At 45.1% G+C, this 26149-nt stretch overlaps 1 protein-coding gene across 1 annotated transcript in view; it reads right to left on the bottom strand.

The window, feature by feature from the left end:
- SLCO4C1 (solute carrier organic anion transporter family member 4C1) overlaps positions 1–26149 on the bottom strand; it is a 125139-nt gene that overhangs the window by 45815 nt on the left and 53175 nt on the right. The window contains exons 3-4 of the mRNA XM_075325059.1: positions 19668–19862; positions 8360–8456 (exon numbers count right to left, since the gene is read on the bottom strand). Coding sequence (XP_075181174.1) covers positions 8360–8456; positions 19668–19862 — 292 coding nt within the window. The remainder of the gene's footprint in view (positions 1–8359; positions 8457–19667; positions 19863–26149) is intronic.

The raw sequence follows: 26149 nt of genomic DNA, 5'->3' as shown, positions 1-26149 counted from the left end.
CAGATGTTGGTAACAACCCACCCATTTCTCAAAGGCAAAGAAATCAAACCATTGCTGTCCATAAATTATGTTTAATAATGAAAAATGACAATTTGTGAACACACTTACTGAAATGTATTTAATACTTCATATAGAAACCTCTTGTTGGTGATGACAGCTTCAAGACCCCTCCTGTATGGAGAAGCTAGTGGCTTCATTGCTCAGGTGTGACTTTAGCCATTCTTCCACACAAACACTCTTCTAATCCTAAAGGTTTCTTGGGCTCAATCTCTAAACTTTGAGGTTTAGTTTCTTCCATACATTTTCTATTGGATTCATATCAGGTGATTGGCCTTGCCTTACTAGCAGCTTTATTTTCTTTCTCTTCTCTGAAGCAAATTGATAGTTTCCTCAGCTATGTGATTGGGTTCATTGTCTGGCTGAAATGTCCACACTCATATCAATTTCATCATCCCAGTAGATGGCAGCAGATCTTTATCAAGAATGTCTCTGTACATTAAAGGTACCGTCACACATAACGAGATCGCTAGCGAGATCGCAGCTGAGTCACCGTTTGGTGATGCAGTAGCGATCCCGTTAGCGATCTCGTTATGTGTGACACCTACCAGCGATCAGGCCCCTGCTGTGAGGTCGCCGGTCGTTGCAGAATGGTCCAGGCCATTTTCTTCAAAGGCGATGTCCTGCTGGGCAGGACACATCGCTGTGTTTGACACTGTGTAACAGGATCACAGTGACTGCTGAGATCGTTATACAGGTCACTACTGCGATCTGTATTGTTCCTGCATCGCTGGTAAGATCTGACTGTGTGACATCTCACCTGCGACCTCCCAGCGACTTACCTGCGATCCCTATCAGGTCGCATCGTTTTCGGGATCGCAGGTAAGTCGTTATGTGTGAAGGTACCTTTAGGATACAGGTGTGTCCACAGCACCACAGGAAAAAAAAACACAACTTTTTCATCAGGTAGCGACACACAGGTCAATCCAAGAGATTCACTTGGCCAAATCATACCAAAATAGCAGACAGCACTCCAGGGCAGTATTTTCTATGTGATTTAATTCATCGGAAAAAATGCAATGCTTCACCCTGTAAATGAGCTTTTTGTCTGTGTACATTTGTCCATTCATCATTCCTTCAGTTATGTGAAGTTTCCCAGTACCGTATGCTGAAAAACAACCCCATACCATGATATTCCCTTGTCCAACCTTCAATGTTGGTGTGTTTTTTTTTTTGTATACATTGCCTTTTGGCCTCCAAACATGGTGGGTATTATGAAATCCAAAGAGTTCAATTTTGGTTCCATCCAACCAGACAATATTATCCCCCGGCTTGTCTAAATGTTATTACTTAGCAATGGAGCCTTGCATGGTGAGTGTGCATACAGCCCATGAAGGTTCAGTGCATTACTTGTTGATTTCTTTGAAACAAATATACCTGCTGATTCCAAATCTTTGTGCAACCCTCCACAGGTGGGCCTTGGCCCTTAAACAACTCTTATGATAATTATTTTCAGTCCTCTGTCTGAAATCTTGTTGGGAGCACCTGGTCATGACTGAATTATAATACAATTATGCTCTTTCCACTTCCAGATTATGGCCCAACAGAACTCACTGAAACCTTCAGTGGTTTAGAAATTATTCTGTAACCAATGCCATCAGTTTGTTTGGCAACAATAAGGTTGTGAAGGTCTTGACACAGCTCACTGGTTTTACCTATCATGAGCTGTTTCTTGTATGGCACCTTGGTAAGGAGACTCCTTTTTATAGGCCCTCAGTTGAACCAACTGATATTTTTCACTAAGTGGCAGCATTGCTTTCTAATTACTAATAGATTTCAGCTTGTGGCATGACTTTCCATGGCTTTTGCACCACTTCTTCAAGTGTTCAATGCTTTTCCCTGTGTCATTTGCCATTATTACACATCACAAAATTGATGGACATCTATAGTTTGATTTGTTTGCCTGTGTTGACAGGATGGGCTGTTACCAACATCTGGCGAGAAATGCCCATCAATAGCACCTTTAGAAATACATGTACTTACATTGGCAATGTGTTCAATACTTATTCCAGCGGATGTATACAAATTTCTGAAATAAAATTAATGGGAGCTTCTGTGATGAAGTACAGTATAATCTGCTAAATTCATTAAGAGGGGCATACCACTCAATTTATTAGGACAGGCAAAAGAAATCCCGCCACTTTTCGGCTATGTGCCCACGATGAATTCTTGGTGAGTTTTTTACCTCAGTATTTTTAAGAGAAAATCAGAAGTGGGTAAAAAATACAGAAGTGGTGCACGTTTTTCTATTGTACTTTTCCTCTGATTCTTCTTAAATTTGGTAGGCAGATATAGTAACGCTCAGTAACGGGCAGAGATGATTCTCAGTGACATAAAAATGCCAAAAGTGGCAACATTTTTTGCAACGCTCTTACAATTCAAAGTATTTTATGACAGATTAATGGCATACAATTTTGGATTAATGAGCCCCTTTGTGTTTCGACACAGAGCTAGGATTTAGAGACCAACATGAAGCAAGCAGGACAACCTCTTTAAGTAAATTATGACAATTACATAACTCCGCAGGTTCCTTATATACATTATCAATCAAGGACGATCAAATAACAATTTCAAGAGTACATTCACCAAGAAGAAGAACTGGTGAAACAGGACAACCTCTGATGTACGAAGTAAACAGATTTACTGGTCTGACAACCCTGCCCCCATGCCTTTACCATTATCCTGTAACATCTAGTGGCCCTAGGACGTATGTGCATTTTAGTATTTGTGGAAGTTTATTTTCTAAACAATGTGAAAGTAACCAGCATGACGTGAAATACAAGAGCAGGTGGCTGTCAGTGGCAGCGCAGGATAAGTACCCTTCTGAGAGGTACAGTATAAAAAGGAACATACAACATATGGCAACATGGCTAGACAGAGTCAAACAAGAGTAGGAGTGTTCAAAGTGTAGGAAGTAGGAACATAAGCTTTATGTAGTTAAATCTCTAGCAATCCACATGTGGTACAGAGTTTTACAGATGAGTAGCAAAGTAGATCAAAGTGAGTCAAACAAAGCAGCAGGTGAACCCTGTATAACAGGCAATCATAAAGCAACTGATCGCAATTAAATAGAGCGCCATCTAGTGATATTTCAGGAAATTTTAACTTCACTGTTTTAATCGATGGAATTTGGTCAAAGTGAATTAAACAAAGCAGCAATTTGTGATGCTAGACACTGCGAGCAGCATGAATAGAAGGGTAGTCAGACAAGCTGGGATAATAAGCCAGGAGGTAACGTATGAGGTTCAGGGAGCAGACAGAGAAGTGGTCAGGAAGAGGTCTGAGGTCAGAAGCCGGGAGGTAATGTACAGTCATGGCCAAAAGTTTTGTGAATGACACCAAAATTATATTTTCACATGATCTGTTGCCCTCTGGTTTTTAATTGTGTTTGTCTGATGTTTACATCACATACAGAAATATAATTGCAATCATATTATGAGTACCAAAAGGTTATATTGACAGTTAGAATGAGTTAATGCAGCAAGTCAATATTTGCAGTGTTGACCCATCTTCTTCAGGACCTCTGCAATTCTCCCTGGCATGCTCTCAATCAACTTCTGGATCAAATCCTGACTGATAGCTGTCCATTCTTGCATAAGCAATGCTTGCATTTTGCCAGAATTTGTTGGTTTTTGTTTCTCCACCCGTCTCTTGATGATTGCCCACAAGTTCTCAATGGGATTAAGATCTGGGGAGATTCCAGGCCATGGACCCAAAATCTCTATGTTTTGTTCCATAAGCCATTTAGTGATCACCTTTGTTTTATGGCAAGGTACTCCATCATGCTGGAAAAGGCATTGTTGGGCGCCAAACTGCTCTTGGACAGTTGGGAGAAGTTGCTTTTGGAGGACATTCTGGTACCATTCTTTATTCATGGCTGTATTTTTAGGCAAGACTGTGAGTGAGCCGATTCCCTTGGCTGAGAAGCAACCCCACACATGAATTGTGTCAGGATGCTTAACAGTTGGCATGAGACAAGACTGGTGGTAGCGCTCACCTCTTCTCCTAATAAGCTGTTTTCCAGATGTCCCAAACACTCGAAAAGGGGATTCATCTGAGAAAATGACTTTACCCCAGTCCTCAGCAGTCCACTCCCTGTACCTTTTGCAGAATATCAGTCGGTCCCTGATGTTTTTTCTGGAGAGAAGTGGCTTCTTTGCTGCCCTCCTTGAAACCAGGCCTTGCTCAAGCAGTCTCCGCCTCACAGTGCATGCAGAAGCACTCACACCAGCCTGCTGCCATTGCTGAGCTAGCTCGGCACTGCTGGTAGTCTGATCTCGCAGCTGAAACAGTTTTAAGATACGGTCCTGGCGTTTGCTTGTCCTCCTTGGGCACCCTGGAGCCTTTTTGGCAACAATGAAAGCTCTCTCCTTGAAGATCTTGATGATGCGATAGATTGTTGACTGAGGTGCAATCTTTGTAGCTGCGATACTCTTCCCTGTTAGGCCATTTTTGTGCAGAGCAATGATGGCTGCACATGTTTCTTTAGAGATAACCATGGTTAACTGAAGAGAAACAATGATACCAAACACCAGCCTCCTTTTAAAGTGTCCAGTGGTGTCATTCTTACTTAATCATGACTGATTGATCGCCAGCCCTGTCCTCATCAACACCCACACCTGTGTTAATGGAACAATCACTAAAACAATGTTAGCTGCTCCTTTTAAGGCAGGAATGCAATTATGTTGAAATGTGTTTTGGGGGTTAAAGTTCATTTTCTTAGCCAATATTGACTTTACAAGTAATTGCTGTTAAGCTTATCACTCTTTATGACATTCTGGAGTATATGCAAATTTCCATTAGAAAAACTTAAGCAGTAGACTTTGTAAAAAATTAATATTTGTAGAATTCTCAAAACTTTTGGCCATGACTGTATATGGTTCAGAGAAGAGACAGAGACGTGGTCAGGAAGAGGTCCGAGGTTAGAAGCAGGGAGGTGACGTATAAGGTTCAGGGAGTAGACAGAGATGTGATCAGGAAGAGGTCCAAGGTCAGAAGCCAAGATCAGAACACTTAGGTCATGTGTGCATGTTGCGTTCTACTCCGCAGCGTGCGCCCATTCCTGGAGAATTCATGCATTCTAGATGCTTGCTGTGCCATAGACAGAGTGGGAAAAGCATCCAGAACGCACATTTTTCACAGTGTGGTCCTACTCGGCTCTGCAGCATCCCCATAGACTTGCAGCAGAGCCGAGTGGGACTGCACTGTCAAAAAGAGCATGGCTGGCTACGAGACAGCCGCGTGATCAGAATTAACTTGGATGAACTTCACCTGACTTCATTGTGATCGCACGGCTGTGTACATGTGCCGCGGCTTGATTTGCGGTCACACATGAAGGACTCACCTGTGATCGCAAATCCCCTGAGTGACTGCAGTGAGCCGCACGATCAGCTGTGCTTTCCCTCAGGTTACTCGCAGCCACAGTAGCAGTCCTCCACCTGAGAGCGGTGGCCACGAGTAACCTCAGTGACAGCACAGCTGATTGCGCAATTCACTTCAGTTGCTGCATGGAGCTGACAGGGGCAGCGATGTTCTACTGCCGCTCCTGTCAGCTTCCCATGTAGCAGAGCTGAAAGCGTCGTGGGACCTTGCGTGGATTATGTTGGACCTGGAGGTGTTTTTTATGGGTTAATAAAGTGGTGAAAGAGGGTGGTTTTTTGTCTTTCATTACAAATAAAGGATTTTTGGATGTGTGTGTTTATTTTCTTTAACTTACAGGTTAATCATAGAAGGTATCTCAGAGAGACGCCTGCCATGATTAACCTAGGACTTAGTGGCAGCTATGGGCTGCTGCCATTAACTCTTTATTACCCTGTTTGACACTGCACCAGGGCAATTCGGGATGAGTCGGGTAAAGTCCAGTGACTGTCGCATCTAATGGATGCGGCAATTCCGGGCGGCTGCTGGCTGATATTGTTCGGCTGGGGGGCTCCCCATAACGTGGAGCTCCCCATCCTGAGAATACAAGCCTCCAGCCTTTACCCTGGCTGGTATCCAAATTGGAAGGACTGCACGTCGTTTTTTTTTTTTAATTAATTATTTCTTTTTTAACTGCTTGATATAGACACGCCCACCGGCGGCTGTGATTGGCTGCAGTGAGACAGCTGTCACTCAGAGTGGTGTGGTGGCTTGTCCGACTGCAACCAATCATAGGCGCCGGTGGGCGGGGAAAGCAGGGAATAGGAGATGGATTAATGAGCGGCCGGCATTTTCAAAAGAGGAGAAGCCGCCACAGTGTGAACGTCGTGCAGCGCCGTGCCGGTGATTGTGGATCGGTGAGTATGAGAGAGGGGGTGGGAGGGAGAGACTGACATGGACAGAGACAGATAGAGACATAGAGACAGAGCGAGACCGACCGACAGACCGACCGACAGAGAGAGAGAGAGATGAAAGACCTGCCTTTGTTATGTAAAAAAAACATGCAGATCGCAAGAATAATGCAGTGCAAATGCACTGCTTAACATTTTGGCAGTGTTCTTTTACAACTCATTGATTTCAATGGGTGTAGAACGCAGCCAAAATGGTAAAAACAATTGACATGTTGCTAAAATTTTTGACAATCATTTCAAAAAGCATTGTGCAAACAGATTTTGCATGATTCTCATAGACTTTGGTGGGGAAGCACAATGCATCCATTTTGTCAATGACATAGTGCAGTTGTAAACGCAGCCAAAACGCAGAAAAATACGCAACGTGCGCACATAGCCTTACATCAGACAGGAGCCAAGAGCACACTGACCAAACAGGAAGTACGACTGGCAAAGTTCAGACAGTGCAAACCCAGTAAAGAAACAAAGCAATCACCAGGAACAAGGTGCATCTGTGAAGGCACCTCCCAAAACCAGTGTAGACCCTAGTGCTGAAAGACAACCTGTGAGCAAGTGAACAAGACGCATAGCAGAGCCCTTTTTAATGCAAAATGCTCTGCACAGCGGAGCCATGACAAAAACATTCCAAATGCAAAATGTTCCGCACAGCGGAACCGTGACACAATTGTGATAGCAATTAAATAGCGCGCCCTCCAGGAATATTTCATGGAATTTTAACTTCACTGTTTTAATCGATGGAATTCAGTCCAAGTAAATCAAACAGAGCATCAAGTGAACCCTCTATAAAGCCTGCTTTACACGTTGCAATTTCGCATACGATATTGTATGCGATTTGCAATGCCCCCATCGTATGTGCAGCACGTTCAATTTGTTGAACGTGCCGCACATACGATTAACCCCCGTCACACGTACTTACCTACCATACGATCTCGATGTGGGCGGCGAACGTCCACTTCCTGGAGTGGGAGGGACGTTTGGCGTCACATCGACGTCACGCGGCAGCCGGCCAATAGAAGTGGAGGGGCGGAGCTGAGCAGGACGTAAATATCCCACCCACCTCCTTCCTTCCGCATTCTGGGCCGGGAGCCGCAGGAGGCAGGTGAGATCTGTTCATCGTTCCCGGGGTGTCACACACTGCGATATGCGCTACCCCGGGTATGATGAACAATCTGACGTTCAATTCGTCAGGAATGAATGACATGCATGCGATGAACGGTTTTTCATTCAATCGCAATTGCACGTCGCTGTCACACGCTACAACATACATTACGATGCTGGATGTGCGTCACTTACGACATGACCCTGCCGACACATCGTAAGATATCTTGTAGCGTGTAAAGCGGGCTTAACAGGTAATCATAAAGAAACTGATAGCAATTAACTAGAGCGCCCTCTAGTGACATTTCATGGAACTTTAACTTCAGTGTTTTAACCGGTGGAATAAAGACAAGAGTTTTCTACATTGGTGTTGGACCTCACTTTTCTTTTGATGCTCTAGTGGCCTACACTGTCTACCATAGTAAGCTGAGACCACCACACGATTAAAGTAGGAGTGTCAGACAAGATAAAAGGAATTGCTGGAGCGAAGCAAGATAGGTTAATTACAACCGGTGTAAGATTAAAATAGCTTCAGCTTTATGGGCATGAGGTATCTTTTATAGAGAAAACTATCTTTCCAGACAATAATTTGAGGAACAATAACGGTTTGTAAGTAGTTTAAAGAGGAAGTAAATTATATAACGCAATGCTGATATCTGAAGCTTGTGGGTTTTATATAATATAAGGAACTTACTGCTTAGTCCTCTGAGACTAAACAAGGAAACTGTGGAAATGATCTGTGAGACAAAAGGACCCAAACTTACTGAACCAATTCTTTTTTCTGTTGTCTACAGAACCCTTTCCCCCATATTCTAATCCAGAATCCCTCAAAGCCACGTCAGTATGTGTGCGATCTCGCCCTTTACTGTACTCACCCATCTGTTTTCTCAAAATCGATATAAATATTCAGCAGCTGTCCTCCTATTATATATCCAATCGCGGGGCCCACTACAGACATCCCATATGCAATGCCTGAAACATGAAACAATGAAAGTATTGAGCAACATTTAATTCTTAAATTTGTATCAATTTTTATAAGCACAAAATGAACAATAAAATGCAAAACTAAAATGCAAAAAAAACCATCATAGATCATTTTTTCTTTTTTTTTCTCTTATTTTAAGCCAAATAAGAAAGTTGTCAAAACAGCTTTATTGTATGTGTCGTGTTACAAGTCCAGGATGACTAATACGTGTACATTATTTACCATAAAATTTGTATTGCTCAATAAAAATGATTCATTAAAGTTCAATCACAGTTTATTTTTTTTTTCTTTTGCATCACTATTAAATTTAATTGTAGAATTTAAAAGAAAATAATTTCAACATTTCCAGTACCATTATGGTAATTTTAACTGTAATGTAATTTCATATTCTATATATTAGAGGAATAAAATTAATCAAAAATCTCATACTATTTTAGTCATTTCAAAAATCAATATAATTAAAATCACTTCCTATTGGACAAAATACTCCAGTAGAAAAAATGACTTAGAAAACCATATCACTTTTGTTATAAAAAAAAAAAATATATTCTTAAAAAATCTTTATTGCCAATTATAATTAAAAATGATATATAGAATTATGGAGCCTCCAATGCAAAAAACACAACACACACAAAAATGAGGCTGCTGGAGAGGTATGCAAGATAATCACCCTAAATCACTCCTGAATATATCAATACCACAAAATAGCAAAATTAGCTGCTAGCAATCCCTAGTATTACATGGATGACTAGGGTGTCAATACACCAATAGTACAATTAGTGAGGGAAAAAGTCATACAACAAATTACCCCACCAGAGACACTACCTGCTAATGGTCTATTTGTATCATGATTCCTACAATACAAATAGCAATAGTCCCACAATTAATAGCTAAATCCAAACTGCATACCTGCAAGTAGATCGATGTTGATATACTCTCCCAACACGCCTCTAAAGCCCAACGCGCCTTTCGTAAATGTGACTTTCTCAGGGGGTGTCCTATGCTCATTAGCATATGATAAAATACTTTTTCTAAAGATCGCTTTATGTTTGCTACTAGATACAGGGACAGTTAGGCAGGGATTAGCAATATGCACCCAGAACTGCTCATGGTTCTGGGTGTATATTGCACCTGACAGGTTCCCTTGAAGTACAGCCATCCTCCAGCAACACAGCTTCCATGCCATGTATCATCACCTCCCATGCATGCACAATGGGATGTGGTAACAAGCCCGTCCCTTGTCGGGCATACGTATTTAATGAGGTAGGAAGAGGTTAAACAAGCTAAAATGGTCTTGGCTTAGCATTTATGTTTTTTTAGTGAGAAAAAGGGATGGGAAGATTTTGACAATGGATAGAGGATAAGGCCATACCCAATAGTTACTTAAGATTTGTGTCTATTCACTTAGGAATCAGCAGAGCTGAATAACTTTGATCTATTGTTTATAGCCAGCTGTACAAGAACCACAGTTCACAAAGATAATGTGCATTGATAAGTATGATAAGCTGCGAAGTGTGGATTTGACCTTTGTAAATATTTATTGGAGTAGTTTACACTTTCCAATTAATATTTTATAAAATGTATCTCACTATATTTCTGGTATTTCAATATCTAGGTGTTTTTTGCTAACAGCACCTGCATAAATACAAATGGTGATCGTCAGTAGAGATTGGTGAGCACTAAAGGGTTCGAGTGCTCGTTACTCAAATTGAGTGGGTCCGATGCTCAAACAAGCTAGATTCGAGTATTGAGTATAATGGAAGTCTTTGGGGAGCTCAAGTATTTTTACTGCAGACCCCACTAGAGAGCTGGGGAGGCCAGAAAATTTCAGAAATGGGTAGAAACAGCATGGTGAAGATGCCTGGTCGCATCTCTGACTCCCAGGAAAGCGAAAAGTGGAAACTTCTGTAAAGTGAAAAATTAAACAATTAAAAAAAAAGCATGGGGCCCATAGCTGTCTGCTTTACTTTGGCTATAATATTGCAGACACCATGCTGTTTATTTTTTTAAATTATTAACTTATAAATAATTTTAAAAAACAGTGTTAGGTCCCCACATTTTTGAGAACTAGACACCGAGCATGAGAAATTCTGGGTCTGGTGCTGACTGGACTGGGAGTGACCTAGGTTGGAGTACGGATTCAGGGGATGTCGTTGGACCACTACACTATGGATTAAGTTGGATCTTAATGGCTTATTAGTTTAATATAAATTGATGAGCAAGGGATTGTGTGGGGAGTCTTTATTCAAATAAACTATTTTTTTTTCCTCTGTGTGTTTTTTTTGGGGGATTATTGGATTAGTAATTGGAGTGTTTGATAGATCCCTCTCCATTACTAACCTCTGGGCATGATGACAGCTGACAATTCACAACTGACATCAACCCCAAAAAAATAATACCTCAATTGACATCTGTCATATTGAGTTTTGCACAAACTTCGGCGACTGTCATGGCAGCGGCGGTCCCTATTCACATTGCACATTCTGACACTGCGCTTGATGATTTCTCTAGTGTCTGGGATCAACATCTGCTCACCTCCTTTTTATGCTGTATTGGTCTGTGAGCTTTTGTTTCCCAGACATTTTGGTTAAAATATTTTTTGCTTGTAGCAGTTGTGGAGTTTACCCCTGTTGCCTTGTTGCTTCCTTCCTGCTCTTCCTTTCCTCCTAATCACTTATTATCTTATACCTATGTGTTACATCTCGTGGCTCTCCTGAGGCAAGGACTGAGGCAGTCTCCCATTCCTTGCCTGCCACGAGCACTCCTGCTCAGCAGCGCCGAAGGTCTGCCAGACTGCGCAGTGTGCAGGAGATACCTTCTCAGAGAGGCAGCAGAAGGGTGACACCTAGTGGTTCTCCTGTTACAAGGAGTGAAGCTGTCTCCCATTCCTGGCCTGCCGCAGACTCTCCTGCTCAGCGGCCCCGAAGGTCTGCGAGGCTGCGCAATGTGCAGAGGTTTACTGCTCAGGGAAGCAGTGAGATTCCCGTTATCTCTGCACATTGTAAGACCGAGGATCCCGCCTCTATTTCCCAGAGGCAGGAGGGTGAGCATGTGCAATGCGTGGTGGGTCCTGATTCGCTCACTGACGTCACACGGCTTGATGACAAGGCTGGTGACGTGGTGACTCCTGACTGGCCAGGCTGGGACGTCGTGGACCCTGATTGGGTCAAGTCCGTCATCTCCGCCTCGCGCCCGCCCTCGGGTGGAGCTGCACCTCCTTAAAAGCTCCCCCTGCCATCATGGCGGCGCGCGACCGTCCTTCTATGTTTGGATGTCTGGCAGCGTGCTGCCACGCCACTGCTCAGGCATTACTGTCTCTTGTGGGCTTGGCCCTTGCTGCTCCGGCAGTACCTCGTTTGCAGGCCGTGTTCCTGCCTTGCTGCTTCGGCAGTATCCCCTTCAACAGGCCGTGTTCCTGTCCCAGGTGAGCTCCTCGAGTCTCCACCGGACTCACCTGGTTATTGAAAGCACACGTGCGTGGGCACCTCTGTGCTACCCTCGTGCCATATTCTCGTGACTTCCACTGGCACACGTGCGTGGGCACCTCTGTGCTTCCCCGTGCAACAGGTACACCGAGCCGTGAGATCCGTGCCATACAACCCTCACGGGTTAGGGCATATCGGTGTACATAGATCGTCTGTGACATTCCAGACGATCGCTAGCAGCAACCCGCTCACTCTTCACCCACCATAGCGGCGGTCCCTTACACCGCACAGTGGACCTTGACCGGCGGAAGCTGTCCATTTCCCATCTTGGCACGCTTCCCCGGGTCCCCCTCGTAACATTACGGTCGCGCCAAAGGTCTGGCTATGGCTGAAGAGCAGCAGCAGTTGCTGCGTTATGTGCAGCAGTTGGAGTCACGATTGGCAGCAGTGGAGCAGTCTTCCTCCGATAAGACTACTCTGACGACAGTCGCCACCCAGGCGGCTACCCAGGCTGTGCTATTGGGCGGAAGGTCTCCTCGCCTTGCGCTTCCAGAGCGCTTTAGCGGCAACAGCTCTGAGTGCCGTGGTTTTATAAACCAGGTTACCACCTACTTAGAGCTGTCCGCGACTCTTTACGCTACCGAGAAGGCGAAGGTAGCCTTCGTCCAGTCCCTGCTCACAGGGAGAGCGCTGAAGTGGTCCACGCCGTTGTGGGAGCGCGGAGATCGGGTGGTGAATAACTTAACAGCTTATCTTGGGGCCATGAGAATGGTGTTCCTCGGGCCTCAAGTCACCCACGACTCCGCACTGCGCCTCCTACGACTTCAGCAAAGGTCCGCTTCAGTCGGGGACTTTGCGGTACACTTTAGGACACTTGCCGCAGAGCTAGACTGGCCGGATAAGGTCCTTGTCCCTGTGTTTTGGGAGGGCCTGGCAGGGTTTGTCAAAGACGCACTGGCCACGCGTGAGGTGCCTGCCACTTTAGAGTCCTTGATTCAGGTTGCCTCTCGCATAGGCATCCGCCAGGCGGAGCGAAGGCTCGAGGTCTCTTCAGCACCCAAGTCTTCTCGGCCTAAAAAGCGTCTGCCTCCCGTCTTCCATCAGACAGGTCTCCCAGCCAGTCCTGTAGGCGACTCCGTGGAGTCAATGGAGGTGTCCAAGGTGGTCTCCTCTGCCCCAGGTTCTCGGTCTTGTGTCATCTGCTTTTCCTGTGGGCAGAGGGGCACATAGCTACCCGATGTCCCAAAACCGTCGGGAAAAGACAGCGTCTAGTTTCTATCAGAGGGGGGACTCTAGACGCTACCTCTCCCTCTAGGTTGACTATCAGCGCCCAGTTGCAGTTCGGCACTACTCTCTTCTCTGCCCTGGCTTGCTTGGACTCAGGCGCTGAAGGGAATTTCATCTCGACCTCCCTGACAACCCGATACTCAGTTCCCCTGGTTCTGTTGCCCAAGCCACTCAGGGTTCGGGTAGTCGACGGGTCCATACTACTCGATCCTATCACCCAGATCACCATCCCTCTCAGGATGGATGTACCACCGGGACACCATGAGCAGGTGTCCTTCCTGGTGCTTCCAGGGGGGACGGATGAGATCCTACTGGGCCTTCCCTGGTTGAGACAGCATGCTCCTATACTCAACTGGGCAACAGGGGAGATCTCATCCTGGGCAGGATCCTGTAGAGAGCACCTCGTGACTACCAAACCACCCGCTACCATTAGGTCGGTAGGGTCCTCAGGGAATACAGAGGGGCCGGGTTTACCGACACCTTATGAGGCCTACAGGGATGTCTTTTCAAAAAGGGCGGCAGATACTCTTCCTCCCCACCGGCCATATGATTGCCGAATAGACCTGAAGCCAGGCTCCGAGCCCCCTAGGGGCAGAGTGTATCCACTCTCTGCGCCAGAGACGGAGGCTATGTCCAAATATATTCAGGACAGCCTGGCGAAGGGGTTCATTCGCAAGTCTATTTCACCGGCTGGTGCAGGGTTCTTTTTTGTGCAGAAGAAGGAAGGGGATCTGCGCCCCTGTATCGATTACAGGGGATTAAATGCAATCACGATCAAGAACAAATACCCTTTGCCCCTCATTACTGAGCTATTTGATCGATTCTGTGGGGCAAAGGTCTTCACAAAGCTGGATCTACGCGGGGCGTATAATTTAGTGCGAGTCCGAAAGGGCGATGAGTGGAAGACCGCCTTTAACACTAGGGACGGTCACTACGAGTATCTAGTAATGCCCTTCGGACTCTGCAATGCCCCCGCCGTATTTCAAGACTTTGTGAATGACATTTTCCGGGATTTGTATCTTTCCGTGGTTGCATACCTGGATGACATTCTTATCTTCTCCCCCGATCTTACCACCCATCGGAGGGATGTCATCCGAGTACTTAAGAGGCTCCGTACCCATTCGCTATATGCTAAGCTGGAAAAGTGCGTTTTTGAACGGGAATCCTTGCCGTTCCTGGGGTACATCGTGTCCAGTCAGGGGTTAGCAATGGATCCGGGGAAGTTGGAGACAGTGATGAACTGGCCTGAGCCCCGCTCGCTGAAGGCTATCCAGCGATTCTTGGGGTTTATCAATTATAATCGCCAGTTCATTCCCAACTTCTCGACGGTGGCAGCACCCATCATTGCCCTTACCCGCAAGGGCGCTAATCCCAAAGCATGGACACGAGAAACGGTAGAGGCATTTCACACTCTCAAAACTCACTATTCCAGAGCTCCCATCCTTCATCGTCCAGACATCTCCAAACCCTTCCTACTGGAGGTAGACGCCTCTTCGGTCGGTGCAGGTGCAGTCCTGTACCAGAAAAACGAACGAGGAAGGAAGCATCCTTGTTTCTTTTTCTCCAAGACCTTTTCTCCGGCCGAGAGGAACTACTCCATAGGGGATAGGGAGTTACTGGCGATGAAACTAGCATTCCAGGAATGGCGGCATCTCCGGGAGGGTGCGAAGCATCCATTTGAGGTATTTTCTGACCACAAAAACCTCACATACCTCCAGACAGCAAAACGCCTGAACCCAAGGCAGGCCCGTTGGTCTTTATTCTTCTCCCGGTTCCGCTTTATTATCCGCCACCTGGCCGGTGAGAAGAACGTACGGGCCGATGCCTTGTCACGTTGTATGGTTGTGTTGGAGGAGGACGAGGAGGAGCCTCATCTTATACTACCCCCGGACAGCTTGAGGATGGTCACTCCCACTTCTTTGGACCAGGTGCCACCTGGCAAGACCCTCGTTCCCCCTGAACTACGGAACGAGGTGCTATCGTGGGCCCATGCCTCCAAGGTTGGGGGTCACTTCGGGGTCAAAAGGACCAGAGACCTGGTGACCAGGCATTATTGGTGGTCGAGACTACCCCAGGACATACAGGAGTATGTGGGAGCCTGTATGTCGTGTGCTCGGAATAAGCCGTCCCGGCAGAGACCGGCAGGTCTTCTTCACCCACTGCCAGTGCCGGATCGTCCCTGGGAAGTGGTAGGGATGGACTTCCTGGGAGATCTGCCCAAGTCAGCAGGGCACAGGGTCGTATGGGTCATCACGGACCACTTCTCTAAAATGGTCCACTTGGTGCCTCTCCCACAACTCCCGACGTCACGTGCTCTCGCCACCTTGTTCATTCGGCATGTATTTAGGTTGCATGGCATGCCTAACAAGGTGGTGAGCGACCGGGGTCCCCAGTTCGCGTCTCGCTTCTGGAGAGAGCTCTGTAAGCTCCTGCAGATAGAGCTGAACATCTCCTCCGCATACCATCCCGAGACCAATGGACTAGTGGAGAGGACTAATCAGACCTTGGTAACTTACCTCCGCCATTTTATATCCGCGCACCACGACAACTGGGCTAACCTCCTTCCTCGGGCCGAATTTGCCATTAACAATTCGGTCCATGAATCCTCTGGCCAGACTCCGTTCCTACTCAATAACGGACAACATCCCAGAATCCCGGTTCCGATGCCCATTACGTCACCCGATACTAGAGTGGAGGATTGGGCGACCAAGGCCCGGGAGATCTGGGATGACACCCAAGAGGCTCTTAAAAGGGCTAAAGACCGGATGGTGACAACGGCTGATGTTCGCCGCCGCCCTGCACCATCCTTCGCCCCTGGTGACCTAGTATGGCTGTCCTCTAAGAATGTTAACCTACGGGTACAGGCAGCCAAATTCGCCCCTAGGTATCTGGGTCCGTTTAAAGTACTACAGCAGGTAAACCCAGTGGCATATCGACTCCAGCTCCCTCCACGCTGGGCTATAGCCAACACCTTTCACGTATCCCTCCTGAAACCCGTACGACTTAATAAATTCTCGGGGTCCCTGCCGGCTCAAACCGACTCCCCGTCCGACGACCCTGAGGTGGCAAAACTTGTGGAGACAAAAGTCATACAGGGCAAGAGGTACTACCTCGTGGAGTGGGCCGGCCGTGGTCCGGAGCATAGATCCTGGGAGTTGGAGGATCATATCCGCGCCCCAGGTTTGATAGCGGCCTTCGAGCACGGACAGGGGGGGGGCCTAAACGGGGGGGTAATGTTACATCTCGTGGCTCTCCTGAGGCAAGGACTGAGGCAGTCTCCCATTCCTTGCCTGCCACGAGCACTCCTGCTCAGCAGCGCCGAAGGTCTGCCAGACTGCGCAGTGTGCAGGAGATACCTTCTCAGAGAGGCAGCAGAAGGGTGACACCTAGTGGTTCTCCTGTTACAAGGAGTGAAGCGGTCTCCCATTCCTGGCCTGCTGCAGACTCTCCTGCTCAGCGGCCCCGAAGGTCTGCGAGGCTGCGCAATGTGCAGAGGTTTACTGCTCAGGGAAGCAGTGAGATTCCCGTTATCTCTGCACATTGTGAGACCGAGGATCCCGCCTCTATTTCCCAGAGGCAGGAGGGTGAGCATGTGCAATGCATGGTGGGTCCTGATTCGCTCACTGACGTCACACGGCTTGATGACAAGGCTGGTGACGTGGTGAATCCTGACTGGCCAGGCTGGGACGTCGTGGACCCTGATTGGGTCAAGTCCGTCATCTCCGCCTCGGGCCCGCCCTCGGGTGGAGCTGCACCTCCTTAAAAGCTCCCCCTGCCATCATGGCGGCGCGCGACCGTCCTTCTATGTTTGGATGTCTGGCAGCGTGCTGCCACGCCACTGCTCAGGCATTACTGTCTCTTGTGGGCTTGGCCCTTGCTGCTCCGGCAGTACCTCGTTTGCAGGCCGTGTTCCTGCCTTGCTGCTCCGGCAGTATCCCCTTCAACAGGCCGTGTTCCTGTCCCAGGTGAGCTCCTCGAGTCTCCACCAGACTCACCTGGTTATTGAAAGCACACGTGCGTGGGCACCTCTGTGCTACCCTCGTGCCATATTCTCGTAACTTCCACTGGCACACGTGCGTGGGCACCTCTGTGCTTCCCCGTGCAACAGGTACACCGAGCCGTGAGATCCGTGCCATACAACCCTCACGGGTTAGGGCAGATCGGTGTACATAGATCGTCTGTGACATTCCAGACGATCGCTAGCAGCAACCCGCTCACTCTTCACCCACCATAGCGGCGGTCCCTTACACCGCACAGTGGACCTTGACTGGCGGAAGCTGTCCATTTCCCATCTTGGCACGCTTCCCCGGGTCCCCCTCGTAACACCTATGTGTATGCGTGTTGAGTGATAGAGTTTTGGTTTCCCCTGTCTGTCTATTTCTGTGTGTTTCATCTCACTCCTGTCCTCTGGGAGAGGGGGTGTCAGATTAGTACTGGTTAGGAGTAGGGCCGGAAAGGAGACTCAGGCCCCTCCACCATTAGGAGTATCCCTGAGAGTAGGGAAAGTTTAGGACCCCCTAGCGTAAGAGTCCACATTGGAGCCCCGGTTTCCTGCTATCCCGTAGTCATCATGAGATCACCGCACCAGGGCAATCCAGAAGAGCCTAATGTGATGTGCCAATTCTGGAATTGATGCAGACTGCTATTTTTAGGCTGTGACTGGCCAAAAAACCATGGACCTTCCCAGCCTGATAATACCAGCCTGCAGCTGTCTGCTTTACTTTGACTGGTTAGTTTTTATTTATAAATAAACAATTTAAAAAAAAAGCCCTGGGGTCCCCTCTATTTTTGATTACCAGCCAAATTAAAGCAAACAGCTGCGGGCTGCAGTCAGTAGCTGTCTGTTTTAACTTGGATAGTTATTAAAAATACGGAGGACTCCACAAGATTTTTTAAATTATTTATTTATTACGCTAAATTAGGCCTAAAAATACCATTTAGTGCCCCATGAAAGGCACTAAAGAGTGAAATTGTACAACCCTGCCTACAAGCCTGCTCTAATCTAAGCTCTCCCGTCTATATCATCTCTCCCTGAACTGTAGTGTGCCGAGCATTGCACCTCCGGGGCTCATATAAGACCCAATGATGTGATGCGGCTGGCCAATCATAGTAATGCCAGTAGCCAACATGACCAGTAGCCAACAGGCAATCCCCTTATGTTTAAGGCTGAAAAACAGCCGTGAAACATACGGAGCGGGGACTCAAGCATGGCATTCGAGCACCCGCGATATTCGGCCAAGCAATGAGCTTACCCAAGTAGCCCAATGCTTAATTGAGTATTGAGCAGTGCTGAGAACAATTGCTCATCACTAGTAATATTGTATTTCTATAACGCCAACATATTCCACAACACTTTACAATTCAGAGGGTACTTGAACAGACAATAAAGATATTACAGAGTAACATATAATTCAACAGATACCAAAAAAAGTAAGGGCCCTGCTTGCTATAATCTATGAAGGAATGCAGAAGACACAAAAGGTAAATGGTGAAATTTGCTTGTCATGTATGGTCCAACTATCAATATAATAAATAGGGTATTAAAATAACATTGCATGAACCAGTTAATAGCCTGCTACAGCGTGTTAACGGCTAGGGCTGTAGTTTTTCACTGAACATTGAGAGAACTATGAAAAGCAGCTCGTCAGTAAGTAAGCAAATCGCATATGAATAAAGAGTCATATGATGACTACTCAAACCACATGTGGAGTGGGGGGGCAAACTGAATTGTTGACCTGAGTGCTGGAAAAGTTGGATCTGTCTTCATGCATTTCATTCAATTATTTCTTGTGTGCATCCCTGATACCTCGAAAATCACTAAACCAAATGCTCAGACTCTCCCCCACTTCAAAAACCTATATAACAATGAAAAACAACAAAAAAACAACCTGTAATCAAAATAACCAACCTCTACTCTCCCCCACTTCAAAACTTTCAAATGTAGTCTAACCTTAAAAAATACTTCTTTCGGAAAGCCTACACCTACAATAACCATACTGCCATTACATTGTTGGGTGAATATCTTCTTCATTCACCTACTGTCTACTACCCCCTTCCCTTGTAGATTGTAAAGTTCAGCCCTCCCTATGTACCAGTCTGTCATTATTTTAGGATTTCCCTGAAATTTTGATTACTATTGGATATACAGCTCACATGTAGCCTCCAAACCCTGTGTGATCTGATCCTGTAGTCCATATTCCTGTCTACTCTTTATTTTTTGAATCCTACTTTTCTTGGTTAAGAAAAAGTAAGGGACAGCTAGGGGGTAAACTGTATAGGTAATAGAGATTACAGGACAATAAAAAGGCTGATTTTGCCATTTTATTCTTTAGAGTGAAAGCGTTCTAAATCAATTGGTTTATCTGTAGTTCCAAGTAAAATTTTGGACTGAGATATCACAACTGTAATAAAAAACACAAATCAAAGAGATCTCAAACAGCTCTGGTGCATTTTGGATTTATATTGAAAATGTGTACTACTACTTACCAATATATAATGAAGATTTATGTGTTGGAAGACTGTCATCAAAATAAGCTGTTCCCAAAGTATATAATGGAGTTCCTCCTACTCCCATTAGCAGCTGGCCCAAAACAAAGACATAGAGGTAGTTGGATAAGCCGGAACCTACTTTCTCGGTACAGTGTTCTAGACTGGTGTTATTTCCAGATATTTCACAAAATTCTAAAAGAGAAAATAGAATGGACCTTCAGTGTAAATTATGAGACATATTTTGAAAATTAACTACCCCACCCTGTAATTCATGCTACGTTCACATTATTCTAAGAAGGTGAGATATGCAAAGTAGTTTCGTAAATTCTTTAAAGCAGCCATACACCTTAGATGATTAACAGCTACCTATCCAGATTCCCCCATACACATGAACACTTTGCTGTGCCTTTTGTAGTTTATATTTACAAAAGAAACCATAGTACAGTTTTTCCTGAGGGAGCCAAACAACTTATAGGGTCCTCTGGAGTGTCCATAGTTTTGACTGGAAAACTAATACTGCATGCAGTGGTATTTTTCCACCCAAACTCCAATATAAATGTGAAAAATGCCTAACTCCACATTTTTTATATATATATATATATATATATATACGCACTACTCAAAAAATTAAAGGGAACACTTAACCAACCGAAAATAACTCCAAGTTAATCAAACTGCTGTGAAAGCAAACTGTCCACTTGGGAAGCAACACTGATTGACAACTAATTTCCCATGCTGTTGTGTGACTGGAATAGACATCAGATGGAAATTATTGGCAATTATCAAGACACACTCAATAAAGGAGTGTTTCTGCAGGTGAGGACCACAGACCACATCTCAGTACCAATGCTTTCTGGCTGATGTTTTGGTCACTTTTAAATGTTGGTTGTGCTCTCACACTCATAGCAGCATGAAGCAGACTCTACAACTTACACAAGTGGCACAGGTAGTGCAGCTCATGCATGATGGCAAATCAATGCGATCTGTGGGAAAAAGGTTTGCTGTGCCTGTCAGTGTAGTGTCCAGAGGATGGAGACAAGCCAGTGCACCAGGAGATGTAAAGAGGGCCGTAGGAGGGCAACAACCAAGCAGTAAAACCGCTACCTCCGCCTTTGTGCAAGGAGGAACAGAAGGAGCACTGCTAGATCCCTGCAAAATGACTTCCAGCAGGCCACAAATGTGCATGTGTCTGCACAAACGGTTAGAAACTGACTCCATGAGGATGGCATGAGTGCTCGATGTCCACAGATAGGGGTTATGCTAACTGCCCAACACCGTGCAGGATGCTTGGCATTTGCCACAGTACAACAGGATTGGCAAATTCGCCACTAGCACCCTGTGCTCTTCACAGATGAAAGCAAGTTCAAACTGAGCACATGTGACATATGTGATAGAGTCTGGAGACGCCGTGCAGAGCGATCTGTTGTCTGCAACATCCTTCAGCGTGACTGGATAGTGGGTCAGTAATGGTGGGGAGTGGCATTTCTTTGGAGGGCCGCACAGCCTTCCATGTGCTGGCCAGAGGTAGCCTGACTGAAATTAGGTATTGAGATGAGATCCTCAAATGACTTGTGAGACCATATGCTGGTGCGGTTGGCCCTGGGTTCCTCCTAATGCAGGATAATAGCAGACCTTATGTGGCTGTAGTGTGTCAGCAGTTCCTGCAAGATGAAGGTATTGAAGCTATGGACTGGCCCGCCCATTCCGCAAACCGGAATCCGATTGAGCACATCTAGGACATCATGTCTCGCTCCATCCACCAACGACATGTTGCACCACAGACTGTCCAGGAGTTGGCGGATGCTTTAGTCCAGGTCTGGAAGGAGATCCCTCAGGAGACCATCCGCAACCTCATCTGGAGCATGCCCAGGCATTGTAGGGAGGTCTTACAGACATGTGGAGGGAGGCCACACACAATACTGAGCATCATTTTGACTTGCTTCCACTTCAATTTTGTCGTTTTGATTTACATATTGACTTGTTTCCACTTTCATTTTGTGGGTGTCTTCAAATCCAGGCCTCCATTGGCTAAAACATTTTGATTTTTGTGTGATTTTGCTGTCAGCAGCACATTCAACTTTGTACAGAACAAAATATTCAATGAGAATATTTAATTCATTCAAACCTAGGATGTGTTATTTGAGTGTTCCCTTTAATTTTTTGATATTGAGATATATATATATATATATATATAAATATGTCTACTCTAAATAACCTCTGTGTATTGATAGATTTACATAAAAGCAAGTGTATATATTCTGTGTGTGTGTATATATATATATATATATATATACACAGTCATATGAAAAAGTTTGGGCACCCCTAGCAATGTTAACCTTTTTTCTTTATAACAAATTGGGTTTTTGCAACAGCTATTTCTGTTTCATATATCTAATAACTGATGGACTGAATAATATTTCTGGATTGAAATGAGGTTTATTGTACTAACAGAAAATGTGCAATCCGCATTTAAACAAAATTTGACCTGTGCAAAAGTATGGGCACCTCAACATAAAAGTGACATTAATATTTTGTAGATCCTCCTTTTGCAAAAATAACAGCCTCTAGTCGCTTCCTGTAGCTTTTAATGAGTTCCTGGATCCTGGATGAAGGTATATTTGACCATTCCTGTTTACAAAACAATTCCAGTTCAGTTAAGTTTGATGGTCGCCGAGCATGGACAGCACGCTTCAAATCATCCCACAAATTTTCAATGATATTCAGGTCTGGGGACTGGGATGGCCATTCCAGAACATTGTAATTGTTCCTCTGCATGAATGCCTGAGTAGATTTGGAGCGGTGTTTTGGATCATTGTCTTCCTGACATATCCATCCCCTGCGTAACTTCAACTTCGTCACTGATTCTTGCACATTATTGTCAAGAATCTGCTGATACTGAGTTGAATCCATGCGACCCTCAACTTTAACAAGATTCCCGGTGCTGGCATTGGCCACACAGCCCCAAAGCATGATGGAACCTCCACCAAATTTTACTGTGGGTAGCAAGTGCTTTTCTTGGAATGCCGTGTTTTTTTGCCTCCATGCATAACGCCTTTTTGTATGACCAAACAACTCAATCTTTGTTTCATCAGTCCACAGGACCTTCTTCTAAAATGTAACTGGCTTGTCCAAATGTGCTTTTGCATACCTCAGGTGACTCTGTTTGTGGCATGCTTGCAGAAACGGCTTCTTTCGCATCACTCTCCCATACAGCTTCTCCTTGTGCAACGTGCGCTGTATTGTTGACCGATGCACATTGACACCATCTGCAGCAAGATGAAGCTGCAGGTCTTTGGAGGTGGTCTTTGGATTGTCCTTGACTGTTCTCACCATTCTTCTTCTCTGCCTCTCTGATATTTTTTTTGGCCTGACACTTCTGGGCTTAACAAGAACTGTACCTGTGTTCTTCCATTTCCTTACTATGTTCCTCACAGTGGAAACTGACAGTTTAAATCTCTGAGACAACTTTTTGTATCCTTCTCCTGAATAACTATGTTAAATAATCTTTGTTTTCAGATCATTTGAGAGTTGTTTTGAGGAGCCCATGATGCCACTCTTCATAGGAGATTCAAATAGGAGAACAACTTGCAAGTGGCCACCTTAAATACCTTTTCTCATGATTGGATACACCTGCCTATGAAATTCAAAGCTCAATGAGGTTACAAAACCAATTTAGTGCTTTAGTAAGTCAGTAAAAAGTAGTTAGGAGTGTTCAAATCAAGAAATTGATAAGGGTGCCCATAGTTTTGCACCGGTCAAATTTTGTTAAATGCGGATTGCACATTTTCTGTTAGTACAATAAACCTCATTTCAATCCAGAAATATTACTAAGTACGTCAGTCATTAGATATATGTAAGCCCGTTTCACACGTCAGTGAAAAACACAGACGTTTTTCACTGGCGTGTAAAACACGCACATGTCCCTGCGTGTGCCGTGAATCTCGGCACACGTGGGTTGTCTAAGTGCAATCCGGGCTCCGTTCTCCGTGGCCCGTGATTGCACTTAGAGATTCACTCACCTGCGCCCGCTCCCGCTGTCCATGGTGCTGATCGCTCCCACGACGCAGCATCCGTCCGGCGCAGACCCCCGCAGCAGCTGCTTCCGGGTCGGCTGTGTCGCGCATAATGAATATGCGCGACAGTAATCATCCGGCTTAGAAGCAGCAGGCAGAACGGGCTGCAGAGGACATCGCTGGACGCCGGGTGAGTTAAAATGTTTTTTATTTTAAAAGCACATTTTTTTCTGGCACGTGTTTCACGGACCACACCACTGCGTGGTCCGTGGAACATCAGTGATGCCAGAAAAAAATGGACATGTCTCCGTGCAGCAATCACGCACACGCGGGTACGCTGCACGGAGACACGTGCAGTGAAAAATCACTGACGTGTGAGCAGACCCATTCATTAGAATGGGTCTGCGTATGTCAGTGATTCTGGTACGTTTAAAAAAAAGCACAAACGTCCCAGAATCACTGACGTGTGAAAGGGGCCTAACAGAAATAGCTGTTGCAAAAACCCAATTTGTTATAAAGAAAAAAGGTTAACATTAATAGGGGTGCCCAAACTTTTTCATATGACTGTATATATATATATATATATATATATATATATACAGTCAGGGCCAGAAATATTTGGACAGTGACACAAGTTTTGTTATTTTAGCTGTTTACAAAAACATGTTCAGAAATACAATTATATATATATAATATGGGCTGAAAGTGCACACTCCCAGCTGCAATATGAGAGTTTTCACATCCAAATCGGAGAAAGGGTTTAGGAATCATAGCTCTGTAATGCATAGCCTCCTCTTTTTCAAGGGACCAAAAGTAATCGGACAAGGAGCTCTAAGGGCTGCAATTAACTCTGAAGGCGTCTCCCTCGTTAACCTGTAATCAATGAAGTAGTTAAAAGGTCTGGGGTTGATTACAGGTGTGTGGTTTTGAATTTGGAAGCTGTTGCTGTGACCAGACAACATGCGGTCTAAGGAACTCTCAATTGAGGTGAAGCAGAACATCCTGAGACTGAAAAAAAAGAAAAAATCCATCAGAGAGATAACAGACATGCTTGGAGTAGCAAAATCAACAGTCGGGTACATTCTGAGATAAAAGGAATTGACTGGTGAGCTTGGGAACTCAAAAAGGCCTGGGCGTCCACGGATGACAACAGTGGTGGATGATCGCCACATACTTTCTTTGGTGAAGAAGAACCCGTTCACAACATCAACTGAAGTCCAGAACACTCTCAGTGAAGTAGGTGTATCTGTCTCTAAGTCAACAGTAAAGAGAAGACTCCATGAAAGTAAATACAAAGGGTTCGCATCTAGATGCAAACCATTCATCAATTCCAAAAATAGACAGGCCAGAGTTAAATTTGCTGAAAAACACCTCATGAAGCCAGCTCAGTTCTGGAAAAGTATTCTATGGACAGATGAGACAAAGATCAACCTGTACCAGAATGATGGGAAGAAAAAAGTTTGGAGAAGAAAGGGAACGGCACATGATCCAAGGCACACCACATCCTCTGTAAAACATGGTGGAGGCAACGTGATGGCATGGGCATGCATGGCTTTCAATGGCACTGGGTCACTTGTGTTTATTGATGACATAACAGCAGACAAGAGTAGCCGGATGAATTCTGAAGTGTACCAGGATATACTTTCAGCCCAGATTCAGCCAAATGCCGCAAAGTTGATCGGACGGCGCTTCATAGTACAGATGGACAATGACCCCAAGCATACAGCCAAAGCTACCCAGGAGTTCATGAGTGCAAAAAAGTGGAACATTCTGCAATGGCCAAGTCAATCACCAGATCTTAACCCAATTGAGCATGCATTTCACTTGCTCAAATCCAGACTTAAGACGGAAAGACCCACAAACAAGCAAGACCTGAAGGCTGTGGCTGTAAAGGCCTGGCAAAGCATTAAGAAGGAGGAAACCCAGCGTTTGGTGATGTCCATGGGTTCCAGACTTAAGGCAGTGATTGCCTCCAAAGGATTCGCAACAAAATATTGAAAATAAAAATATTTTGTTTGGGTTTGGTTTATTTGTCCAATTACTTTTGACCTCCTAAAATGTGGAGTGTTTGTAAAGAAATGTGTACAATTCCTACAATTTCTATCAGATATTTTTGTTCAAACCTTCAAATTAAACGTTACAATCTGCACTTGAATTCTGTTGTAGAGGTTTCATTTCAAATCCAATGTGGTGGCATGCAGAGCCCAACTCGCGAAAATTGTGTCACTGTCCAAATATTTCTGGACCTAACTGTATATATATGTATATGTATATATATATATATATATATATATATATATATACACAGCATATATACACTTGCTATGTAAATCTATCAAAACACAGAAGTTATTTAGAGTAGACATATACGACTCTATTTTTACAAAGTCCTCTTTGTATTTTTACAAATTCCAACCACTTACAAAGTCACTTTGAAAACTGAACCAGTCTGGCTAAAACTTTCCC

The sequence above is a fragment of the Anomaloglossus baeobatrachus genome, chromosome 1 (assembly GCF_048569485.1).
Source record: "Anomaloglossus baeobatrachus isolate aAnoBae1 chromosome 1, aAnoBae1.hap1, whole genome shotgun sequence".
NCBI classification, from domain to species: Eukaryota; Metazoa; Chordata; class Amphibia; order Anura; family Aromobatidae; genus Anomaloglossus; species Anomaloglossus baeobatrachus.
Note: the sequence above shows the minus strand (reverse complement) of the source record. Positions and strands in the feature narration are given on the sequence as shown.